Source organism: Antennarius striatus, chromosome 2 (assembly GCF_040054535.1).
Source record: "Antennarius striatus isolate MH-2024 chromosome 2, ASM4005453v1, whole genome shotgun sequence".
Lineage (NCBI taxonomy): Eukaryota > Metazoa > Chordata > Actinopteri > Lophiiformes > Antennariidae > Antennarius > Antennarius striatus.
The window spans coordinates 18,109,821-18,134,891 of record NC_090777.1 but is presented as its reverse complement, the minus strand read 5'-3'; the positions used below and the strand labels follow the sequence as shown (position 1 = coordinate 18,134,891).

Here is a 25,071-nt window from a genome sequence, read left to right as displayed (position 1 = left end):
ACACTGAAGAGAGCATAATTCTGTGAAACTGTGCTGTTAACTGAGACAGAGAGGCAGCTTGCTTTGTCAAAGCTGTTCTTGAGTTTCTCTGTTTGTTGTTGAACACATTAGAAACTGGCTGATCTAAAAAGCCAGTCATTCGCACCAACAAAGACAAAAACATCAGGGGAGGGGAGGTATCCTGTGTGTCAATGGACGCAGAACAATGTCCACGGTTCAGGATTCATTGTGAGCCGACACTAGAAAGGTGATTATCGCTTGTTTGTTTATTCCATTTAAAAAGAGAGAAAAACAGCATTTGAAAAGCCAAAGTGGCTTTGGCGTTAATGATTACTTCTCTAAGCCATAACATGAAGGACACAAATCAAAGCCTTGGCACTGACAGACAGACACACACACATACATACACGTGTCTTCTTCAGCATACACACACACACATACACACAACCCCTTCCTTGGACTGATTACATTTTGCAAGAAGATTTAATTAAGGAATTTTTAATGAGGCTTCTGCTGGCACTGCCAAGAACTGTTTTGATATTTGCGCTGCATAATGCATAAAATTTGTCTAAACATCTCGGCAGTTGATGCACGGGGAGGCTGCAGATAAGCTTAGATACAGTTTCAATTTCCGTGTTGGAGTTGTGGAAAAAAAGAGAAAGGATAGAAGAGAAGGGAGGGAAAAAATGGAAAAGGAGGGCTCATAAAAAGGGCAAATGTGGCACCGAGAGGGGCGGTAGAAGCAAGGGAGGGTCTTCTCTGGTGCTACGGCTAATGAGTGCAAACTAATACTAACAACCCACTTTGTAAATGGTTTCAAATTTAATTATTTGGGAAAAGAGATTTTAAAAAAAACTTCATCTCCTCACCACACTATAGTTGAATGTTTTAAAGAGCTTCCCTCGTACTGTTTAGTCTCAGTTCTCACTCTTTAAATGCTTTTATGCATCCAGTATTGCCTGAGAACATTCGTCTGTGTATCTCTATTGTAACTCGAGATGCGCTGCAATCTCTGTATCGTGGCGATATTAATATTTAATCTGCTTCTGAATAGCAGCGGCCCATTAGGCCCCCTGACGCGGCAAGTGGGAATTGTCCAGAGGCAAGTGATACAGCTGGGCAATGAGCAGAGGGGTGGGCTGTAGTCTCAGGAGAACTGGAGGGGGGTGATTAGTGTAAATGTGTATGCGGGTGCATGTATTGTACGTGCAAGAGTATAGCAAACATTAGTGGTCGGGATATATGTTGACACTGTTTTATGCATACACGTAGTTTGACTTCTGGTTGTATCTTCCCAAAAACAGCCCCTTTTACTTTCATCTTCATTTTCCAGACACAGACGCGCGCGCACACACACACACACACACACACACACACACACACACACACACACACACACACACACACACACACACACACACACACACACACACACACACACACAGCCAACTTAAAGAGTAGTGGATGTGCCGTTCAATTAGCTTAATGAACTCAGCAAAGTGATCTGTAAATGCAGCTCTGGGATAATCCTAACAAGGAAAAAACTGAAAGAGAGATGGAAAAAATATTACTTAGCCCCCTTTTCCCCCTCTCCTCTACGCTAGCAGATGGAGTTCTTGGCAGCAGTAGCGCAAATGTTTATTTGTGTGTTTTCACTGGTAATTGGAGGGTTTTAACAGTCATCATCGTCAGGCTTATAATCACCACCGTAAAAGTGGCTGTACTGTAGCAAGCAGTGGCCTTTTTTTTTTTCTTTTCTACCGAGCACCAGATAGAAATCTGTTTTCAGGGCTACAGAAAAAAGAGAGAAAAGGTTTTGGGTAAAAAGTAGACAGAGTTAATCCTACATGTCAGGATGTGTGACCCTTTTGCTCACAGAATAAAGCAATAGAAGAGCCCACTGATTTGACGAGGGCTGAGAAATAAAGTAGTGATGATGTTCGCCATCCTTGAGCTCATGTGTATATATGCGTGTCGAGGGAAAGGGTTTTAGTGTGATAAGTGTCTCTTACGGCTGCTTTGGAAATAAATGGAGCTAATTCAGCTGAAATTGGTGTGACAGACGGGTAAATTGTTGCAGCAGTGTGGAAAGAAGAAGTCAGTTTGAAGGTGTGAACCGTGTTACTTTGAAGGTGAGATGAACATAATGCCTTCATATTCTTTTTTTTTTTGCACTGGTCCTTGTATTTCAGATCATTTCTTTTCTAATTACTCCTGATTGCTTTTGATTATGGCTGAATCACACTAACATCTGTTCGAGCAGCTTTACCATTCAACTTTTTTATCATGTGACTGACTGCGCAATAAGCTCTGATGTGCTCCCATGTCTTGATGTTGCTCCGTGTAGCTATAAAAATATGCAACTCTTGGAACACATCCTGCTACTTGATTTTCAGGTTTTCTGGAAGTCAGCACTGTGGACATGTGCATTGTGCCTACCAGTACAGAGAGCATTACCACTGCATGGACCCTGAGTGTAACTACCAGGTGAGCGTGAGTACTATATTATCTTTTTGAGCATCACACAAATACATCTAAGTTTTAAGTTTGTTAGAGGTGTCAGCATTTCTTTGGAACAAGGTTCTAAAGAAAAAACAAAGGTTACCTTAGGTGACTTAAAGGTAAGCTTTTTTTCTTTAAGAAACAAGCAAGGTGAGATTGTAATCCTAGGATATACAAACAATATAATCTTTTTTTGGTCACACCCATGCAAATTCCACTTACACGTTCTGCTGTTGTTTGTTGAACAAGGTACGTGTGCTAACGTCCATTCAGTTTGCAGGTGCCTTCCAGACGCAGTTGGTGTTTGACAGTTGGCCTTTTATCACATGGTTTAATTGTAAATATGCTTGAAATATGGCTGTTTTTTTATGTATGTATTTTTTTTCTAGACATCTGGCACTGACTGGGGACCTGCATTTAATCCACTTTCATTAATCTTGTCCTGCTCCCAGGAGTTGTCATGTATGGCACAGGAAGGAGAAAAAACACAGAGCAGATCATACAGCAGGCCCTGTGTTTGCTGTAGCATATGGCCTGAGAGAGTTAGGCAAACACGGGAAGATTTGTCAAAGATGTCAAAAATCCATGCACAGCCAGCGCTGCGTGTGTTTTCTTTCCTTTCCTGACAATTTTCTGAATAAAGCCATCTTTAGCAGTAATCTTCTTTGTCTGCTCCTGATCAGGAGAGATTACCACCCGATAAATATTGTTTGCATCACAGATCCTAGCTTTCATTTTCTTCCACTTCACAGTCTGATGGGGCACGTTCTTGAAGGAATACAAAGGAAAATCATTTCATGTCATTATTTAGAGTGTTAGTTCAGGTTATCATGGCAATTTCCACGGTCAGCTCCACATTTCTCTGTTGCTTTTGCGTTGCGTGGAAACACCGATATGCTTTGGGAGCCAGCTCTCAGGGATGTCAATATGCTGAAAAAAACAAGCAGGCAGTGATGAGCAGCCCCTTTCGAAGTGATAACTCATGAAATGTTACATGACACACTCTCTTGGAATATTATCCCACTGCCAGCCTCATGGCGATTGGCTGAGTCTTAACATTCTCCTTTCATGGGCTTGTACATGAGCGAGAGTGTGCATCTTGCCACACTAGTGGGAATCCTAAAATAAATGTAGCAAGTGGCTCCCAACCTTCATCACCACTCAACTGAAAATGAGATCTTTTTCCCAGTCAGCTCTCTCCATGGCCTATTTTGGACAGCTTGATGGATCGAATGTACCATGACCGCAGTTCAACTCATCTTCCGGTCATCATTAACCAGTAGATACCAGAAAGGCCAAAGCCCAGAGATGCGCCTTGGATTTCTCAGCAAAATGATTCACATTGTCGTTGAATCAAAAACATGCTTCAATTAGATTAAAACTGTTGTGAAGTTTTTGCGCTACAGGAGTCAAACATCTCAGAAATATGCAGCAGGGAAACAGGCCAAGAGAAAGAAATGAACGGCTGTGTGAGATCTTAGATTTGAATTTGTGTACAAGAGAAACGCATGACACAAAGCAATTACCCTACTTTGTGTAGTAATTAGTTGCTTTTAGAATAGTCCTTTTTGATGTTTTTCCTTCAACTGGAGATAAATATGGATTGAAGACAGAACTGTCATTGATTTGCACGTCTCCCATTACAATTTCTGTAACATCAGCTTAAACCCAATTACAGCAGATTCAGTTGCTGCAGGTCTCTGTGGAGTGGCATTTCTGTTTTCCCTTCCTGATTCCTGGGCGGAGGAGGAATTTCATTTTTTATCTACTCATTTATACCAACATTTTGTAATTTTAGAAGGTGGTTCTCTTTGCATATTCACTCACCATTGCAGAAGAAGCCTTCACAAAAAGCGAGTGTAAATACTTTAATTAAAAATGGAATCATATCTCAGTGAATTAAAAAGGAAAATGTTTTTTTGGTTGGCTTATTTGTTTGTTTGTTTGTTTCAGTTGTCTTCTGTTTTCCCTTGTGCACATCTCGGAACCCATCTGCACGGAACATAATTTTTCCAATGAAGGAAACATCAGAACTGTGATCTTGCATGTCGATTGATTCATCTTAATTAAAAAAAAAAAACACCTTTTGGTAGATGGGAAAACATAATGTTGAGACAGTGGGTGGATGTGGAACGTATTTCATTTTCCGTGTGATAGCAACTTATGTGCTCAGTGTTGTCCCAGATTTTTTATGCTGATTTTGGACAAACATAACTTAAAGTAAATTGATAGAACAGAACTGTCTTTCTTAAAGACATCCTGTCCCTCTCCATTGCAGTGAGGATAGCCCTCCCTAAATGCCAGTTGGCTCCTGCATATTGCAGCTGCTGCTTCTGCACAGATTAAGTGACTTGTTGCTGATTCTGTGAATGGTTTAAATAAACACCAACCTGTTGTAATAAATTTCCCCCCTCGTCCCCATTTGCAGAGGTTTACCAGCAAGCAGGATGTAATCAGGCACTACAACATGCACAAGAAGAGGGACAATTCCCTGCAGCATGGCTTCATGCGCTTCAGCCCTCTGGATGACTGCAGCGTCTACTACCATGGCTGCCACCTCAATGGAAAAAGCACCCATTACCACTGCATGCAGGTACACTGCAACTGTCCTCCTTCTCCCACGCACCTCTAACCAAAAAGGAAGCCACAAGCACCTACAATAGACATTCATTTACACAAAGATACCTACATGTAAAGGTAAAGAGAGAAATGTTTGCCACATGTGCTCATCACATACAGTATGAACAAGCCACAAATCATTTATGCTGATGAAAGAATTAGAAATATACTGATGGAGATAAATGCATTATTCATTATTCAGTTCTTAGTCACATGTTGATGATATTCCAGTGTGATGTTCAGATCTGGGAAGTCAAGCCCCTTTTTTTATTTCCACAAAAGTGTCTTTATAGAATGGTTTTGCCAAACGTGTCTTAAAATAAATAAAAGAAAATTGGAAAAGGTTGAATACACGTGAGGCCGCTGGTGCTTTCTCCATCGCTTCACTCTCTCGCTCCTTAATTGGCATGGATAAAATTCAGTTAGGTGTTTATATAAACTACACATTTTTCATCTTTTAGTACCAAGCCGCCAGTTGAAGATTATTCCCCTTCTGGATTTGTTTAATTTTTTTTACATCTGCTTATTTTCAATGTGTCATTGTGCCGAGAGCTTTCTCCCCGGCGGGGCAGCGGCACAGCAGAGGATGGCTTGAGATATATTCTTTTTTAAACCCCTCTAACGGCGTAATTGTTATTAGGACATTTCAGTCCTTGTTTTAACAGTCCCTGAGAACCTGCAGATGTTGGCATCGGCTAGCTTGATTTAGGGGGGAAAAAAACAGAGTGGCATTTTTTTCATTGTTTGACTCAATATGGAGAAGTTGCCCGGTTTGCACGGGTGAAAAGTGCCAGGGATGATATACAATTGCTGCTTTTAATTCAAACATTACCTGTCCCCCTGTCCCCCGTCCCCCCTTTGCTGGCTCTGAAGACTCTTGAGTACCAGCACATTTTAAACTCAAGACCAAAACAGTCATCTTTCTCCCTCACTTTACTCTGCCCCCTCCACCTTTGAAATCTGTTCTCAGTGTTAGAAAAAGTTTTTAGTGACAGCATCATCGCCCTTTGAACATTAATTTTCTTTTCTGAAAGGCAGATTTGCAGATAGAAACTTAAATTTAAGTTGCCTGCGATAACCTCTGCCTAGAAATGATACTTTTTTTTTTTCAATTGCCACAGTCACAAAATTGTTTCCAATTCAACTGTTTGACTTGAAAGTTGGACCACAAATTATGAACATGTGAAACAAACAAACAAACTTCTTCCACCCATTTCTAGGCCACTAGCAGTTTCTTAACCACAGTGTGCTCCGGTCTGTGTAGCTTGTGCAGTGTCACATCTCTTTATAGCAATGTGTTATCAGGTTTGGCTTTTTTTTCCCAAAACTGTTCTTGCAACCTGAAACTCTTGTTTCTGCTGTGGACCTAAATGTTTTTCGGTGGCCATGCTTTATTTGCTGTTTGCAGGTGGGTTGCAGCAAGGTGTACACCAGCACCTCAGATGTCATGACACATGAAAACTTCCATAAAAAGAATGCCCAGCTGATCAATGACGGCTTCCAGAGATTTCGCGCCACTGAGGATTGCGGCACAGTTGGGTGTCAGTTCTATGGACAGAAGACTACTCACTTCCACTGCAGGTGAATGGGCCTAACATGATAGAATTTTTCATTTTAGTTACAAAAACCACACAGTCTAGGTAATCTGTAAACAAGCATAAATGCATAAAAAGTTATTTTCTCCATTTTTAATACTTATCTCTAAAGACATTTAAGTTCCCGTGGCCCATGATTGTAGTTTTCATACAAAACAAAATCCAGTAAATGAACAGCAAAATGAAAAACATTGTCAGCTAATTCTATTGAAGGTACAAATAAAATGGCAACTCATGGCATCCTTGTTTTAAAATTATGTTTTTGTCAGACTTTTAAGGTAATAGGAAAAAGAAAAAAAACCAATACATATACAAAAATAATTAATTGAAAAGGACTTTTATTCAAATACAGCCACCATGTCCGTTATCAATGGTTGTAGGCATTTGGTTTATTCAGACTCGCTTCCTGGAATGTATCCCTCTGGCAAAGGTTGAAGATGGCAAAGTGTCAATGAGCTGCTGCTGTGTTATTGAACCACCTCAGTTATCATTCCTCCATTGTAAAGTATTTGAATCATGTGGACCCTCTCCAAGACTCCCAGCAGCTTTCAGCTACTCCGGTGTCTTTGTAACAGAGCATCACGGCTAATCCTGTTTTCCTTTTAAATTCTGTTCTTGTTTCAGGCGCCCGGGCTGCACATTCACCTTCAAGAACAAATGTGACATTGAAAAGCACAAGAGCTACCATATTAAGGATGATGCCTATGCCAAAGATGGCTTCAAGAAGTTCTACAAATATGAGGAGTGCAAATATGAAGGCTGTGTGTACAGCAAAGCCACCAACCACTTCCACTGCATCCGGTCAGGTTGTGGGTTCACATTTACCTCTACAAGCCAGATGACCTCCCACAAACGTAAACATGAGCGTAGACACATCCGGTCCTCCGGTGTCATGGGCCTCTCATCCACCTTCCTGGTGCCGAAGGATGAACCAGAAGAATCAAGCAATGATGACCTGATGGACTTCTCGACCATGAGCAGCAAGAACTCCAGCCTGAGTGCCTCTCCCACCACCCAGCAGTCCACCACTGTACCAAGCTTACTGACCGCGGCCACCACTGCTGTCTCGTCCTCCTCTACATCAGGGCACACGCTCAAACCTGCGCCCACACTGTCAGGCGCAGGCCAGCGTATGTCCAACCTGCTGTCCCAGGCCCTGCCTAGCAACATGCCGGTGGCCCTGGCTCTTTCCAACAGCGCTCTGGCCTCCTCAAACCCATTCTTCCCCCTCATGCCCAGGCTTCCTCTCCAGCCACCTCCACCCGCCGCTGGCCTGATATCTGCTGTATCTTCTGGGGCCCACTCCATGCCCACCGACTCACTGATTCAAGGTTGTTCCACAGCAGGATCAGACGGACCCATGGCATCAACCCCAACATCTTTCGCAAACTCCTCTATTATGGAGAAGATTTCTGCAAGCAAAGGTCTGATTTCACCAATGATGGCAAGACTGGCAGCTGCTGCCCTTAAGCCTTCCAACACCCCAGACACAGGTAGGGCAACCCACACATGGGAACACTTTCAAAATAGAAACAAGTTATTTTTGCTGAATGAGTGAAATATTTTAATAATCAAATAATTATGGGTTATACATACACAGCTTGTCATACATCCACAGAAGGTAATTGTTTTGCTTCATATTAATGTAACTTAAATTTTTAAATTAAACAAGCGTACTGAAGACAGTTATTACTTGATAAAACTAAAAATAGCTGACTGATTAATTCCTAACACAGTTACAATATGTGATAAACAATAACCTTTTGAGTTGTGTCTTATTCCAACAAGAATATACTGCATGTATACTAAAGGTCACATTCTTTTTTTTTTTTTTTTTTTAACTCAACAGCAGCTAGGAAAGAGAAAGTACACTCAGAGTTAATCACTGTCCTACAGCGAGGGGAAAGGCAGCAAAACTGCTGCTTTCAGGTTTACAGGGACACACCAGAGGCATGGTCCTCCGCTCTGGGCTTGTTGTCGTGTTGATCATTTCTTAGATACCCACAATCCATTTGGTGATAAATGCGCTGACAGGGGAGAGTGGAGTCTGTAAAAGTCTCTTATGATGTTCAGAGTGGGGTATCCTGGGGCTTGTGTTGAACATGTTTCCTCATCATTGGTCTCTTATCTATGCCTGTGCTCGTTCCAAGCAAATGGAGGTGGAATAAAATTAAGTTTAGAAATTGCAAGAACAAAAAAAAAACAAAAAAAAAAGTCCTTTTACTGTATCTGCCATACAAACTGATAAAAAAAAAGAAAAAAACAGAAATCACTGAGGCAGAAATGACTCAGTGCACTAGAGCTGAGAAAGAGGCTTTTTTTCACTGATACAAGGAACTAGACACAGTTGCACGCATCAGCAAAGACACACTTTTTGAATTTCTAGAAACTGTTCCTACAAAACATGTCAATATCTATTCAGCATAAACACAATTCACATAAATTTTGGAAGTAATTGCCTTGTCAATGTTTATCATATTGCTGGAAACAAAGCATCTGAAAATGAAATTGAACCGTTAAATTGAAATTGAAGTGTGGGCTTGCATTTGGTAGCAGTGGGGCCTCCTGCAATGAGCCTAAGCAGGTGGGGTGCAGATTGTAAATGGGGCTGCAAGGGGGAGCATCTCCGGATGTTGAGACTGGGAAGGATTACAATTCCTGGTGGTGTTCCTGGAGCAGGACAAGCCCTCAGAGATCGCTGGGGCAGCTGCTCTGGGGAGCTGGGCTGAGCCCAGGCTGTCAGACTGAGCTCCACCTCTGGGCTTCCAGCAGGTAGCCTGAACATTGGGAAGACCCCCACTGAGGGTGTGGATGCCACAGATGGTGCTTTCACCACCCCTCTCGTTGTCTCACTGAGAGACTGCGACTCAAATCTCTTAGCTAGATAACAAAGCTGGTTAGAAATAAGCTGTACTACCGTGACCACATTCTTCACTGTAATGCATACAGGATGGAGGTTAGCTGTAGTTTTGTTTCTTGTATTTGCTTCATAAAATGTGTGAACAGGACATTTGGGGCTAAATTAAGTAGGAAGTGGTTTTTGCTTCTCAGAAAAAAAGGTGTGAGAAAAGTCAGTGTTTGTGGCTATTTTTCAGTCTTTATTTTCATGGGGTTATGAAACTGCACCTCTGCTGTGGTGAATTGTGTATTTTCCTAATTCTGCTCTCAGTATTTTCTCAATATATATTTTTTTATTATTAATGTTCCACTCCAATTTACCCCTAAGTGTTTTCCCAGAGATCCAAGCATCTGAAGGGTTTACTAATTAGACACACAGTACAAATGATCTTTCACAAGCTCTGTATCTTATCCGGAGTAATTACATGGTGATACATTATTCCTGGATAATTTCCAGAAAGAAGTTGCTTTGAATCAAACTCATTTGTTCTCCTTATTTGGGGAGTAGATAGAAAAAAAAAATAACATGATGACGTGCAGCAGAATAAGAGACTTATGTATTATTATCCAGTTTAAACAGTCAGTTTATGCTCTGATTTAGTAAAGGAATTCTTTAATCTGCCCCATGATTGTATGGAGATCATATATTGAGGGGCTGCTCTTGATATACTGTGCTCTCATTTGGTCAACGTTGATTTAATCGCCAACGACAAGACAGGATCTGTCTGGCTAGTTAATTTTGGGTGTACTCTTATCAAGTGGGGGGAGGGGAGGAGTTTTAGACCAAGACTTGGTTTCCATTCTGTGACCTCCAACCAAATGCAAAATTGTTTGACTGCTGTTTTCCTTCAGCCCCCACTCCAAACACACCTCCAGCACTCCAACCTCAGCCATTGTCAAACAAAACTGACAGTGACACTTCCCCATCAGCTGACAAGGCCCAAGACTTGCTTTTCCACTCCTATTCTGTGTGATATGTCTGTGGGTCATCTTCTGAGAGGGGGGAACTCGGTGGTCTGTTTCCCCCTTACGTAGGCTGGTCTTGTTTTCTCCGCATCAAGAAAAAAAGGACGGAGGCCTCACCAGTCTGAGGGCCAAGGGCACACACTTGGTTGCTCATGACCTTGCCTGTCACTATGCCTCACCACCATCCCCGATTCCTGAACAACAGATTCACTCACCAAACCAATCACTGGTGTTCTCATGTCTTGCCTGAGAGGCGACTAAAGGGTCACCCTTCCAGTCACATTTTTTCTAGAAATAAGACACCAGTTATTGTCTACCAAAAGCTTTCCTTTCTCGTCATAGCCCCAGGACAAATTAATATTTCAATCCCTTGGGAAGGGAGGGCGGGTAAGAATTCACCTTCCTGTCAGCATTTTTTACTGCGCGTCATGTCCTGGTCTTTATTTATTTAATTTCAGCGATCCTGTCCTCAGTCACAGCATCTACTGAATACCTATTTGGAGGAGAATGTGATTGAGAGGTCATGCTATTTGAACCAATCTGATTGGCTGTCAGCTCTAATCTGACCAACATAGCACCCCTGTTCCTTGTGGGTACACTCAGTGGCATTGGCTGCCGTCCGTTGTCAGGCCAACGAGGAGTCTGGGAAGGTGGGAAAGGAGGGGGGTGGCCAATCTGAGACTGCCACTTTCCCTCAGCATTAGCATCTCACTTAATGACCAGTTAAGAGGCAGTCTGGCAAATGAGTTGTGACAAGTGCTGCAGAAAAAGGAGTCTTTTTCCCTCATATCTCCCGCCTCTCAATCACCATTTAAAAGGCTTGACAGCCTGACATAATTTTGCAATAATAATCACTCAGAGTATTCTTTTCAGGCCAGGACAGAAGTCACATTAGATCTTGTCACCGCATAATAATGCTGACCAACAATAACTTGGTTGTCTCGTTTCTCCTCTGCATCTGTGGCTTAATCCTCAGGGAATGGGCAGGCTGTTCCAACCAGCCCATTCAGAGTGGTTCAAGTGAAGCAGGAGGCACTGGACGTCAACTCTGGGGCCTCCCTGGACTCCGGACAGGAGCACAGCCTGGACCTGAGCAAAAAAGACCACAGGTACACTATTGCATGATACACAGAATGTTAATGATAATGCAACAATTCACCAAGTAAATCCACAAGGAAATAAGGTTTCTGTGACTAGTCAATGGTTTTTACCTTCTTGGCATCGAGGCTTAGATTCACAATTATTTACCAAAAATATGTCATTTATTTTCATGTGCACACAATTATAAAATCAAAGTCATGCTATATTTCTCCGTGTTTGCGAGTGAACGATGTTTGTATATACCTTCAACTCCAATTTTCCCTTCAACTCAAAGTAAATGTTATTTCTTAGGAAGACAGCATTTTTCTTCTTCATTATATTGCCACACCTCGTGTGATAAATAGTAATATTTACTGTTCTCATGCAAATCTTGACTAAACATTGTTCATTTTCCTTGTTCCAGTAATGAATCAAATGGACATGCTGTACCAGGGAATACATCTCTTTTATCCTCGCTTATGAATAAGGTAAGATCCATCCATCAAACGCCTTTCATCCAAAGACAAATTAGAGGGACACAGAGGGGCCTGTTTGTTTTTTAATGTTTCACCGCTAATAAGATGAGTTTGTACCATTTAAATTTTCCAACCATTTTTCATACAGTGTAATTTTCACTGCACCTCTCACAAATTAATATAATGAAGCAGTAGCTGGGTGTCATACCAGATATATAGAGATGTTTGTTTTTGATGAGCTGTTTTGAACTCACCGTCCATTTTTTCTCCTCCTTTATACTTTTCGTTCCCCTGCCTCACTCTGCATTTATTTATCGAGTTGGTAAATTATTTGATTAAAAAGTCAGAGGAGGAAAAACACAGGAAGGTGCTGCCCTCATTTTTTACCATACTAAATGTTAGTGTATGTAAATTCAAACGTGTGGGGGTTTTTTTTTTGGTGAAGATTAAAATGGACATTGTCTTGATCGTATATCTTGTCTGATTGATGTAAATGTGCGAGGTATTTTCCATCACATTGATGGTGTAATGACAGATCAGCTTCCATTTTAATTATTTATCCTCCCCCTCCTTTCCGCTGAGCGCTTGCCTTCTAACACACGGACACACACGTCGTTTTTTTCTCCCCAGGAAAGCTAAACTTTTGAGTTGCTTTCCTCAAAGCTGTCATTAAAGACAGATATTGGAGGATCTTGAAAACCTGTGGTACTTCAGCTCCTTGTCATGTCAGTTATTTGGGATTGATTCAAGCCACCACATCACATGAAAGGATGAACCATTACTCCCAAAGGATGCTTGGCACACACACACACTTGGCCTCCACTCAAGCTAAAAACTGTATGCTTTTTTGTCGCGCCAAAACATTTGTGGTGTGTGTTAACCCTACATTCTTTTTCTTTTTGCATATGCTCAGTTAAATGGGCAGCTGGGTATTTATTTGTGTGTGTTTTTAGATGTCACAGGTGAACCCTGCCCTGTTCAACATGAAGACAGAGCTGGAGGCCGGCCAGGGCGGCAACACATCGGAGGCAGCACAGTATCTGAACAGAGTCCTGAAGAGAAACCTGCAGGAAAAACCTACTGAGATCTGGAGGACATACCTCCGCAGGTGTGGGACATGAAGCGTGATATCAAAGTAGTTTTAGGAGTTTAGCTAGCTGAAGTCCTTTTTTTCGCTGCGCTATATGTAGTGCTCTCCCCTTCTGGTTGAATGGAGTGGAAATGAGTAATAGTTTACAGAACAATGAAAAAGCAATACATATCATTGGATGTGTAGAAAGAACATTTTCTTGCTTATTTAAGATAACAGTGTATTGACTGTTTTCATTATGTGTGTATGTCAAGGTTTGACACAGATGACTTCTGTGAGGCTCAGTGTGACTTCCTTCAGAAAGTTCATTTCCACTGCGTGGTCGAAGACTGTGGTGCGCTCTTCAGCACTGTGGATGGGGCCATAAAACACGCTAAGTGAGTGTCACACCACTTAATAATCAGAAAATACGCTCTTTCCGCAGTTATATTTTGACCTTATTGATCGACATAGAAATGAGTTTGAGTCTTGTTTTTCAGCTTCCACCTTCGAGCCACCTTGAAAGTGAAGTCGGAGCCTCAGTTCAGTGAAAGCAAGGAGTCCGGGGAGGGTGCCCCCATGCAGCCTGCTGCCCCTGTGTCTCTGGCCAACACTCCCTCCATGGATGGAGCACACCTCACCTCCTCTGGCGGCTACAGCTCCCCTACTCCCTCCCTACTGGCCTGGAAGCAGTTGACCGGCAGCATCCCTCAGATGCCGGCCTCAATGCCCAACCTGCCAGCAAACTCCCCTCTGGCCACCACCTCTCTGGAGAATGCTAAGCCACAAGTCAAACCTGGTTTCCTGCAGTTCCAGGAAAAGTAAGAAAAAAATTTGTGTCATTACTTTACATGAGATTGTGTTGATTTCCTTCTTTGGGCCAAGCAATGATTAAATTATATTTTCCATTTTATCCATCCAGTGATCCCTGCTTGGCTACTGATTGTAAATACTCAAACAAGTTCCACTTCCACTGCTTGTTTGGGAATTGCAAGTATGTGTGCAAGACATCTGGCAAAGCCGAGTCCCATTGTTTGGACCACATCAACCCGAACAACAACCTGGTCAACATTCGTGACCAGTTTTCCTACTACTCTCTCCAGTGTCTCTGTCCCAACCAGGTGAGTTTGCGCCTTGATAACTCAGCCAGGAGCTGAATCACCTACTGTCATCGCCTAGAGTTTTCTAAGCATGAAGTATGCTATCTATTAGACCAGTGTTAGAGGTTATTTGACTCAAGGCTTTCACAACCACTGCTCTCCGTCTTCCATCTCAGCTGAAAAAGACAGTCGACTCACCCCAGTAATGCCTGTTTATATGTCAATGATGTCATTTTGACTGCCGCATTCTCCTCTCAGAAAAGGCCAATTTAGCTGATATTACCCAATAAATCATTGTCACTTGCACAGTAAACAAGGCTGTCTGGAATAGGGCAAAAATCAGGGGAATGCTTTGCAAATGAAACCTAAATGGCAGCCCCTGCCTGCTCTCATGAGCCTGTATTTGGAAAACCGTTTAAATGAATTCATTAATGTGTCGAAAATCACTCCTCTCACAAAAAGCGCCCCCACTCATCCTCCTCCCTCCCCCTTTCCCCCCTTAGTCTCCATCGCCTGAACTGAACAGATCTTATTTACCCTGTCCTTTAGGAGTCTCACAAACAGATGGTGGTGTACAGACACGTTAAAAAGGAGGGGTATTTGTGGGAAGCAGGAAAAAATCATTCATAGTTATAAAACTGTAGGATGTTCCCAACAATCAGAAAGTAAAGGACCATAGGTTTTTGGAGACTGACACTTTTTTATTTAATCTTTCTTTAAAATTATTATTATTATTATTATTATTATTGTTGTTGTTGTTGTTGTTTTGTTACTTTTATTATTATTATTATTGTTACTATTATTAATCTTGCCTTCGACTTTCACATATTCACATGTGACTAATGAAACAGGAAATTCTTCATCCCTTCTGCAGCATTGTGAGTTCAGAATGAGGGGTCACTATCACTGCCTGCGGCCAGGATGCTACTTCGTCACTAACATCACCACCAAACTGCCGTGGCACGTCAAGAAACACGAGAAAGCAGAGCGCCGTGCCGCCAATGGTTTCAAATATTTCACCAAGAGAGAAGAGTGTGGGCGGCTGGGTAAGAAAGAAAAATGTCCTCTTGCACAAGTTGAAAGTTTTGGTCTTTGGCTCTTGTTCACCTAGCTTTCCGAATTGAAAAACACCATCCCTTGACTCTGTTTTACCATGATGCTTGTGTGGCTTGAAAGTGCTGTATTGACAAACACATAGATAGATTTTTGGCAGCTCTATGCAAGAGGATATTCTCTGTGTTTACAAAGGGAGAGAGACCAGTGTTGGCAAACAGTGTCATGCTGTGTGAGTTGTTTAAGAGGCATGAAACAAGTCTGCCTCGTAGGTTTTGTTGCCCACTTTGCATATTCACAATGGCACCTCAGGTCCCAGAGGCAGGCTTGTCTGTACTATATAAGCACTAATGTCAAAGAGGGGAATCACATTCAGGTTGTTTTCTTCTTCCTTTTGCCCCCGTCAGAAATGAGCAATTAGGTTTGTGTTTGTTAATTATCTGGCTTGTCTGGTTTAGCCTGTTTGTGTTCTGAAGCTGCGCCTCACGGCCACTGCTGCCATCACACAGGAATGAATTAAAGTGAACTGTTTTTCTTTTTCTGGTGGTAACGCATGCTTTTCAGAACACAGAAACAAAGCAAACAAAAAACCTTCCATAAACAGCCGTTTTTTGTCCTCAGCCTGATCTGCCAATTGCATTGTTTAGTGCTGGGGGAAAAATACAGAAAGGATTACCATCGCTTGCGCTCCAGTCATAAAGAATTGATGGGTTGCCAGTATCCATGGCAGCAACATTAAACTGAACACCGCCGATGATGTTACCTGGTTTCTGTCTGACAAAAGGCCCTCCATGTCACCAGGGTTACTGCTATTTGCTCAACTTTGCGTGTTTAAAATATTGTGTGTACAAAAGATACTTGATGACACAGACATGTTGTGCTCTTAAACCGGGTGCCATGGTAACTGACATGCTAGCACCTGCCCTGCATGTTACTCTTTCAATTATTTCTGCCTGCTTTTATATAATGGTATTTGATTAACAGACACAAAACGGAACACTCATTTAATTTGAAATCATAAAGCAATTAGACCTATACCTCTTAAAACATGTGAAAACAACAGAAGATTATGAAGCAGACAGAAGTATGGTGGAGAACAAAAGGGAAAATGACAATAGAGATACTTTGAAAAATGAATTTAATATGGTAATAATGGTATATTTACTTTGGTTTGCAGGGGTGTGTGCATTATTGGCCCACAGAAAATGAGAATTTATTTATGTAAATTCTTAATTGAATAAAGCATGTCAGTGTAATAAAAGAGCTCCACGGGTCTAGTGCACAGAAGCCTCCACTTGCTCAGTATGACACTGGAATGATCTAATATTCCTCCTACATTTATTCTCTGAAATACTTTGAAACCCGATCCCTCTTTTGTCAGAGCTATATCATGAGATTAAAAAAATATATAATAAAACATTTTTGCTTTAGATCTAATCATCACATTGTCTACTGATTATATTGCCTTCAGTTACAGGAGCTGCTCTCAGATGCCTGCCATCAAGCAAAATGAAAATTAATCTCCAAATGCAGAGTTTTTAACTGTTTTCTGTTTACAGGTTGTAAGTATAACCAAGTCAACAGCCACTTCCACTGCATCCGTGACGGCTGCCAGTTCTCCTTCCTGCTCAAACACCAGATGACCTCTCACGCACGCAAACACATGAGGCGAATGCTGGGGAAGAACTTTGACAGAGTGCCATCACAGGTATAAACACACAAAAGTGAACATGTGACGCATTCCATTATGTGAAAATATGCTGCAGACGTCCAAGTACAATATGTGTTACTTGAAACATTTTTCATCAAAGCCAAGTTTAACTCACACCCTTTTACAGAGAAACTACGTAAATAGAACATGTTTAAGTTTGCTTTGATTTGGGTTTATGCATACGGTGACTTAAAATTAAAACAAATTACATTAAAATGAAATACAAATTTCAACCATAACACATACTGTCATTTTTATTGTGATTCAAAAAAAATACTTAAAATGACTTAGAAATAGATTATTGAAAAAGCAAAATAGCAGAAAGATGGCTGTAAACATTTATCACACCAATCGGTCATGTTCATTTCAAGATTTTGCTCCAGTAATTATTTTTTAAAAACTACATTTATTGCATTACATTTATTTTTTGTTTTTACAAAATCCGTCTTGCTCTGTGAGTCAGATATAGGTAAGAGTCGTAAACCTGTAAATCACCAAAGTAAGTAACCTGTAAAACCAGTGAATGACAAATCAGTCTTGACTTTGTTTTGATGGTCCTGTGCCAAACATAATTTATGAGTTCTCTTCTCCTGTTTTTTCCTGTTGAAGTCTTTGTGTAATGTAATGACTTTTGAGTCATGTTCTGTCGGTCATGCTTATGTTACATGTCCAACTGCAGCATTTTCGCTTCAAATCTACCTCAATAATGAATTTTATTTGTTCAAGGTAATGCCACTTGGTCAGAGGCCGGACGACCAGCAGCATGCATCCGGAATGATGTCTGCACCGGTGCTGAACCAGTCCGATGTCAACTCCAACTTCTCCTCCGCCGGTATAGACGAAACTGATGATTACATGGACTACATGGGAGGAGGCGGCAGCCCCCTGGGCCTCTCCTCTGAGTCTTCCAACCAGGACCGGAGCTGCACCAGCACACCTGTAGGAAACGATGGCTCTCCCGCAGGTGAGCATGTGACAGGAAACCTGACAGGTGTCAGCATGGAGAAACTTCATATGAATTAGTCTGAAAGTTGAATAGTGCAAGAAGAGCTTCCTATTCTTTAATCATGCTTCACACTCCACACCAGCAACTTGTCATTTCATACATTCTTTAATCATATTTCTCATGATTTAGTCGTTTGACTTAAAATCAATAACATAATGACCCATTAATCATATTATATTAGGTTGATGACAATGCTGTGTTCTTACATCCCGAGTCTTGGACATTATCTTTTGCAGTGTGCCTTGTCATCCTCATAAAACATCCATTTTGCACATCAGTAGTTTGAGTTATTGCACTGTATGTAGCTTATTACATCCTCCCTGGCTGGAGATCATCCCTGTGGCTTTAGGTGTACTTCAGTATTTTTAGCGGGTGGATTGTGGGAGAAAAGACACTGAAGCCTTTTTTCCCTTAATCATGCAGATTAAATGGTTTCTTCTGTGATTTTTTTCTATATCTGAGCATGTCTGTGATTTTCACATTTCTCCATGTGATGCCAATATTATCCACTACTTTCATCATGGTTGTCTTGGCTGGTGTTTTGGTTACTTGTCTTGAATGGGCCTCATTTTGTATCATCCTCTTATCTTTTATCTTTCCCTTTTTACCCCCCCCCCCTCCATTTGTGTGTGTGTGTGTGTGTGTGTGTGTGTGTGTGTGTGTGTGTGTGTGTGTGTGTGTGTGTGTGCGCGCGCGCATGTTTGTGTGTGTGTTTGTTTGTTTGTGCGTGAAATCTGACCCTTGTTCTTGTGAATATTCCCGTTTGTGTGTTTTTCCCCTCCTGTGTGTCCTTCACCCTCTCTGGTCAACCTGTCTCTCCAGGACAAGGCTGCCCTGCTACCACTTCTGCTCCAACCACCCCTGCTGACACTAGTGCTATCCAAAATGCACTTCCTTCTTCCACTCCTCCTCTTCCACCGCCACTACTTCCTCCCTCTGCTCCTCAGCCTGGCTTCCAGTCCCAGGCCCCATCCCTCTCTCCTGCTCTCCTTCGACCTCCTCTCCCCTCACTCCCATACCTCCTCTCTCCATCCTGTCTGTCATACTCTCTGCTCAGCGCCTCTCTCGGAGCCACTCGGAGTGTTGTCATGCCAACCAACACACCAGCTTTCAGCCCCATCATTGCCACTCCGTCTCCGGTTAAAAATGACGTCCCTATAGTTCAAGATGCTGCAGGTACTTATCCCCGGCGCAAACCAACATTGCAGCTGTCAGTTGAACTTGTCCTTTGCAGCATTTAACTGTGTGAGCAGCCTGTCTCTGTCAGATTGTACTAGAAAAAAAATAGCTTTCCAGCATGCAGTACTTGTGTAGAACTGAAGAAAAGTGCATGCTTTTTGAGTGGGAACACTAACAGAATGTGTATAAATCCTCATACACTTTTTCATGTCTTTTTGCTTTATGTGTGACTGAGACTTAGCGATAGAGTAGCCAATGTAGCACCTGTAGTTTGAATCTATGGCCTTGTTTGGTTTCCATTAACACCAAAGCCTCTTAGTTTAATCACTCCAGAAGTTTTATCGAGGCCCACTGCTTGATGTCCTGCAGAACAGGGATCACATCATTAGCAATGACCCCAGGGTGTTGCAAAAGGTGGGGTGCCCTCATAAAACAACATGGAGATAAGATGGTTGGTTAAGACCCACAGCTCCACTACTGTTTGGAGGCTGGAGACACCCCGTAAAAGTGTCATGTTCCAAAGTCAATCTATCATTTTCCTCTCCTTTAATCAATCTGGGAATCAGGCATTTAAAAAAATGTGACTCTGTTCTTACTCAGCTATGAACCACTTCTGGCTTAGTAAGGTTGCACATTAAAGAATCAACTAGGGCGGCCGAAGTCTAATTTGCTTGTAGATTGTGGGCTTCACTTTGTAAATCGGCTGATTATTCTTTATTAATATGTGTCCTTTCTTTCTTACAGGTAACACCATCTCCATTCCCACGGCTACTGGTTCAAAAAAGCGTTTCTGGATCATTGAGGACATGTCGCCGTTTGGCAAACGCCGCAAAACTGCATCGTCACGTAAGATGCTGGATGAGGGAATGATGCTGGACGGATTCCGCCGCTATGACCTCTATGAGAACTGCAAGGACGCCGGGTGTCAGTTTTCCCTGAAGGTGACCCACTACCACTGCACACGTGAGAACTGTGGCTACAAGTTCTGCGGCCGCACCCACATGTACAAGCATGCACAGCACCATGACCGTGTTGACAACTTGGTCTTGGATGACTTCAAACGCTTCAAATCCTCACTCAGCTGCAACTTCCTCGACTGCCAGTTTTCAGGCAACAGCACCCACTTCCACTGTCTGCGCTGTGGCTTCCGCTGCACCGACAGCACCAAGGTGACGGCCCACCGCAAGCACCACGGCAAGCAAGACGTGATCAGCGCGGCTGGCTTCTGCCAGTTCAGCTCAAGCGTTGATTGTCAGGTTCCCGACTGCAAATATAAGCTCAAGTGTTCACACTTCCACTGCACCTTCCCTGAGTGCAAGCACACAGTGGTGGGCATGTCCCAGATGGACTCCCACAAGAGAAAGCACGAGAAGCAGGAGCGTGGCGATCTGCCGTCTGTGTCGCCCAAACAGGAAGGCACACACCACATGGGAGGGAGCATTGCCCCTCCAGTCTCCATGGGTCTGTCTATTTCCACACCTGGGGGCCTCCATGGGATGTCCCATACCATTAACACCAGTGCTCACTCCATGCTCTACCCAACTGGTGGCATTGTGTACCCACCGTCCTCCCTCAGTCTGGACAGCTCTCTTAACTTGAGCACTGATACCAGCAGCTCCCTGTTCTTCCTGAAGAATGCAGCCGGTTTGGGTCTCAGCGACTCGTTAGACCTCAGCAAGAAGATTCACTATGATGGAGCACGCCCCAGCCACAAGGCCACACCCCCACTGGGCCTCCCGGCATCTCAAGATGACATGACAGGAACGTCCGGAGACGCTGAAGATGACCTGTCGCCAGAAGAGGAGGCGCAGGTAGAAGAAGAGGAGGAAGAAGAGGAGGACGAGGAGGAAGAAGAGGATGAAGAGGACGACGAAGACGAGGAGGTAGAGGAGGATCTCAACACTGACTCGAATGATGATTCGATAACGGAGCCCGATGGCGAAAAGGACAACGGTGAGAATTTTAATGCTTCCGTTAACCACACTGATACTTCCCAAATGGAAAAGCAAGACGTTGACCCATGAAAAAATAAAACATGACTGTGTGAACTGAAGAAAACCCTGTGTACTTTGAACAAACAACAATGAAAGTGGCCTCATTTATCACGTTTAGAGACTTCAAATGACAACAAAAAAACACAACAGCGTGGAGAAAATGATGGCCCAAAATGATTTATTATGATGTTTACAAGATGACCAACATTATTAATTCAATTATGCATTAAAAAATATGAACGAAGACACACAGAATCAGGCTCTGTTTTACATACAGGGCAGCAATGTAAAGCATTTTACTACACATCAGTCTTTTTGTGTGCGTGCATGTTTGACTTTAATTTATTTTTTTCACTTTTTTGTGTGTTAAGAAAAATAATAGAAAATCAAAAACAAATCCTCACTATATAACTATATATGTAAGTGTGTGTGTGTGTGTGTGTGTGTGTGTGTGTGTGTGTGAACGATGATATACAAAAGGAATTGTTGGCTCAAGCAGATAAATAGCTGAGCTGTAGATACACAGAAAAAAGACATGTAATTCACTAAGGGGGAACAGGATGTGTTGAAACCTTTGTTTTTTTTTCTGTATTAAAATTATTAATTATTATTACTATACAGTGAGAGAAAGGAAGTGACATTGTGCTTCCCACCTCCTTTAGATGTATTTCTTTATTCTCAACATGGATGTGGAATTGACCAGGAAATGTCTGGTCTCTCAGCTGCAGTCAGGTGTCCAGAAAGCCTCCATTCTCAACAGTTTTCTCAGACGTTAGAAGAATTTGTTCAACTAGCAACCAAATCCAGGCTCAGCCCTTGTAATTTTATCCCCCTGTGGAGGAATCAAATTTGTGTGTGGGTAGTGCACTTTTATCCATGATAGATAACTCAAGTATATTTAAAAATATTTTGTTACCGTTTGCATCTGTAATACAAAGTTGTTTTGTTGTGTTGTTTGTCGGAAGCATATCGATTTGTAAAGAAGGTTAGGCCGTGATTAACAGCTGGCAAATCGGCTTGAGGAGGGGGTCAAACTGATCAGAGGAAACAATGAGTCAGATGCAGCAAAGAGGAAGCGGCAGGGAGCGTGTTTAATGTTGAATATATACAGACCGAAAATGTCTCAACAGCATTTTGTTTTCCATTCACTCTGGCTGTGGTTGAGCTCCTGTTGTTTTTATTTAATATTTATGTGACCTTCCAATGAGAAATTTCTAGGGTGTTATTGCACTTTTTTGTTTCATTTTTACCGTCTGAAAAATATATCTTTTAACAGTGAATTTGCTTTAAATATTTTGTTTTAGTTCACTTTTGCTTTAATGCACAAATAGATGTGTGACAAAGAACTGTCGTTCTGTGTTTTATTTAAGGACTGGTTTTATTTTGTTTCTGTAATTGGACATTGTATTGACAAGAAAAAAAAAAGGAAACAGGTGCACTTAAAAAATTGTGTCCTAAAAGGAAACACTAACAAGGGGTTTAAAATTTTTCAGAAGTGTAATGCTCACTTACTGTAGTGCTAAATTATACATTTGTTCAAGCCACCCTCTGGTTTATATTGAGAAATTATGTACGACCGAGAAGTTGACACACTGATCACAAGTTATCTCCTGAGCTTGGCATTGGAAATAAATTATATCAATATAGGGAATAATGTGTGTAGATGGTATTCCTCCAGATGTTTTGAGAAGAAAAAAGGTTGTACAGTATTTTCCTCTGTAAAAAATACTATATATGAACAAAATGCTCTTTGATGAACAGCTTCCTTTAAAAAGAAAAACGTTAAAAGGCAAAATGAATAATAAAAAGTTTAAAAAAAATTCAAATAGCCTCAACATATTTTGCTTGTGTGCATGGCCTTTTTTTATTAATTACACCTGAATTTTAAAAAGATTTGTTCACACTGTAGCATTGTCAAATTACCTTATTCTTTTTGCAGAATTTTTTTTTCTTTTCCAAACAATGTCAGAAGCTCAAACTAAAATACACTGATTTGAATTCACCAATGTTTTAGTTAGTGTTTTATTCATTGTAATTTTTCTAATTGTGTGTTCTTGGTTTTGTTTGTTTTCTTTCTCTTAATTTAAAATTTTGGTTTATATTACTTTGCTGTGGGCATGCCTTGTTCACAGACTACTCACTAACTGTCTCCTGGGACTCTGTTGAACACAGAGGTAACATTTGTTGTGTTTGACAGAAGTTGGGGCTCGGAGACACTGTGCACTTGAATTCAGTTTGTGTGTGTGAGGGTGTAAAATAGGACTTGTAAAAAGTTGAAAATAAAGAAACTATAATTATTATAATGATACACATGTAGTGCTTGATAGTGCTTCGTCCTTGGGTCACATAAAGGGGTGAGGTGCTGCAGGATGACAGCCGGGCAAAAGGTCACAGCAGTGACCTCTTCATCTCTTCTTCTGTCTGTTGGTGACACGACTCAGTGTGTGTGTGTGTGTGTGTGTGTGTGTGTGTGTGTGTGTGTGTGTGTGTGTGTGTGTGTGTGTGTGTGTGTGGAGGGGGGGTTCATTGGAGATGAATATGGCATTGCTGTAACAAAAATAAAAAAACAACACAGAAAAAAAAGAGAACAGACCCGTGGCTCCGGTCTAGCTGCTCAGAGCTTCAGCACAGCATATTTGAAAATCTTGGGACGTCTATTCTCTGCTTTGTCTCATTATAAATCTGAATAAGATACTGGACACTTCCTTTGTAATAGAATTTGACCAAAAAGTTTTTTTTTTTTAAAGTAAAGCCTGCATTCAAGCAGGTAGAGGAATCAACAATATTTGTTGGAGGATTTTCCCTTTGTTAATGTAAAGACATTGTGGTGCAGAATCAGATCAGAGCCAAGGACCATTAGGGAGATTTAAAGGCCTGCTACTGCTCTCTGCATCTTGTTCAGTGTAAAAAGGGCACCTTTTTTTCCTTGAGCCGTCTACTAGATTCTCCTCCCACTCCCCCGTGTCACCCAGTGGCCAGTGTGTTGGTTCTGTCTGTCCCTTTGTCTACAGCTGTTCTTGTCCTTCCTCTTCCTTGTGATGTTTTTTTAATAAAAAAAAAAGAAAAAAAAACATGGGTAAAGGCGTCACCATCTGTCAGCCAGCTGGCATCCTGTATATAATCTACCAGGAAAAAAAGAATAAATATGAAAATTATATTACACAAAAACCAGACGGAAACGACCTCCAAATCCTGCATAGGCTGCAGTTGAAACGACAGATCATTTTACTGTTTTAATTAAGAGAGTAAAAAGCATAAAAAAAGTGATGTGGAAATATACCAAGATGTATTTCCACTACTGGAAAAATGTAATATGAAAGCACCCTTATTACTGCGGCATAGTGGAGACAGAGCAACATTCTAGACTTTGTAAAATCTATTGCACTTTTGGACTAAAAGCCATCTCCCATTAGTGTTCAATTTGGCTAGATTCACGATACATTTTGTATGAAAAGAAGACAATGAAGCTTTTTTTTTTTCTTTTTTTTTTAGAAAGTCTAGTTAAATTTGTTGCCCTTGGCACTACTATTCATTTTTATCGTATTGCCTATTTCCACTTGGATACAGTGCTGTTCATCTTCATTGTGCAAAATTTATGTTTTTTTCCTCTGTTTCTGCATGTCTTATGCAAAGATTGAGCTTTTACTCAGTGAAATAAAAACAAACTGAATGACTTTTGGCCTATTTTCAGTGTCAATGTCTTTCTGAATATAAAAAAATATGTTTATTTATGCATGTTTAATATATTATATATATATGTATACACACACACAAACACACACACACTCACACACACAGTATATATACATATATAAAACAACAT

General features: G+C 41.4%; 1 protein-coding gene across 7 annotated transcripts in view; it reads left to right on the top strand.

Annotated features, from left to right (window-relative positions):
- The window catches only part of casz1 (castor zinc finger 1), a 173,936-nt gene extending 150,380 nt beyond the window's left edge, over positions 1-23,556 (top strand). For 4 of the 7 annotated variants that reach the window (XM_068326393.1, XM_068326385.1, XM_068326370.1 and 1 more), the window contains 15 exons: positions 2,397-2,493; positions 4,931-5,095; positions 6,530-6,702; positions 7,341-8,209; positions 11,557-11,689; positions 12,085-12,148; positions 13,090-13,244; positions 13,481-13,603; positions 13,706-14,026; positions 14,128-14,326; positions 15,180-15,351; positions 16,918-17,066; positions 17,796-18,033; positions 18,898-19,251; positions 19,999-23,556. In XM_068326393.1, coding sequence (XP_068182494.1) covers positions 2,397-2,493; positions 4,931-5,095; positions 6,530-6,702; positions 7,341-8,209; positions 11,557-11,689; positions 12,085-12,148; positions 13,090-13,244; positions 13,481-13,603; positions 13,706-14,026; positions 14,128-14,326; positions 15,180-15,351; positions 16,918-17,066; positions 17,796-18,033; positions 18,898-19,251; positions 19,999-21,278 — 4,492 coding nt within the window. In that variant the 3' untranslated portion in view covers positions 21,279-23,556. The remainder of the gene's footprint in view (positions 1-2,396; positions 2,494-4,930; positions 5,096-6,529; positions 6,703-7,340; positions 8,210-11,556; positions 11,690-12,084; positions 12,149-13,089; positions 13,245-13,480; positions 13,604-13,705; positions 14,027-14,127; positions 14,327-15,179; positions 15,352-16,917; positions 17,067-17,795; positions 18,034-18,897; positions 19,252-19,998) is intronic. The other 3 variants (XM_068326377.1, XM_068326412.1, XM_068326405.1) reach the window with 3 other exon arrangements.
- The last annotated feature ends 1,515 nt before the right edge of the window (positions 23,557-25,071 follow it).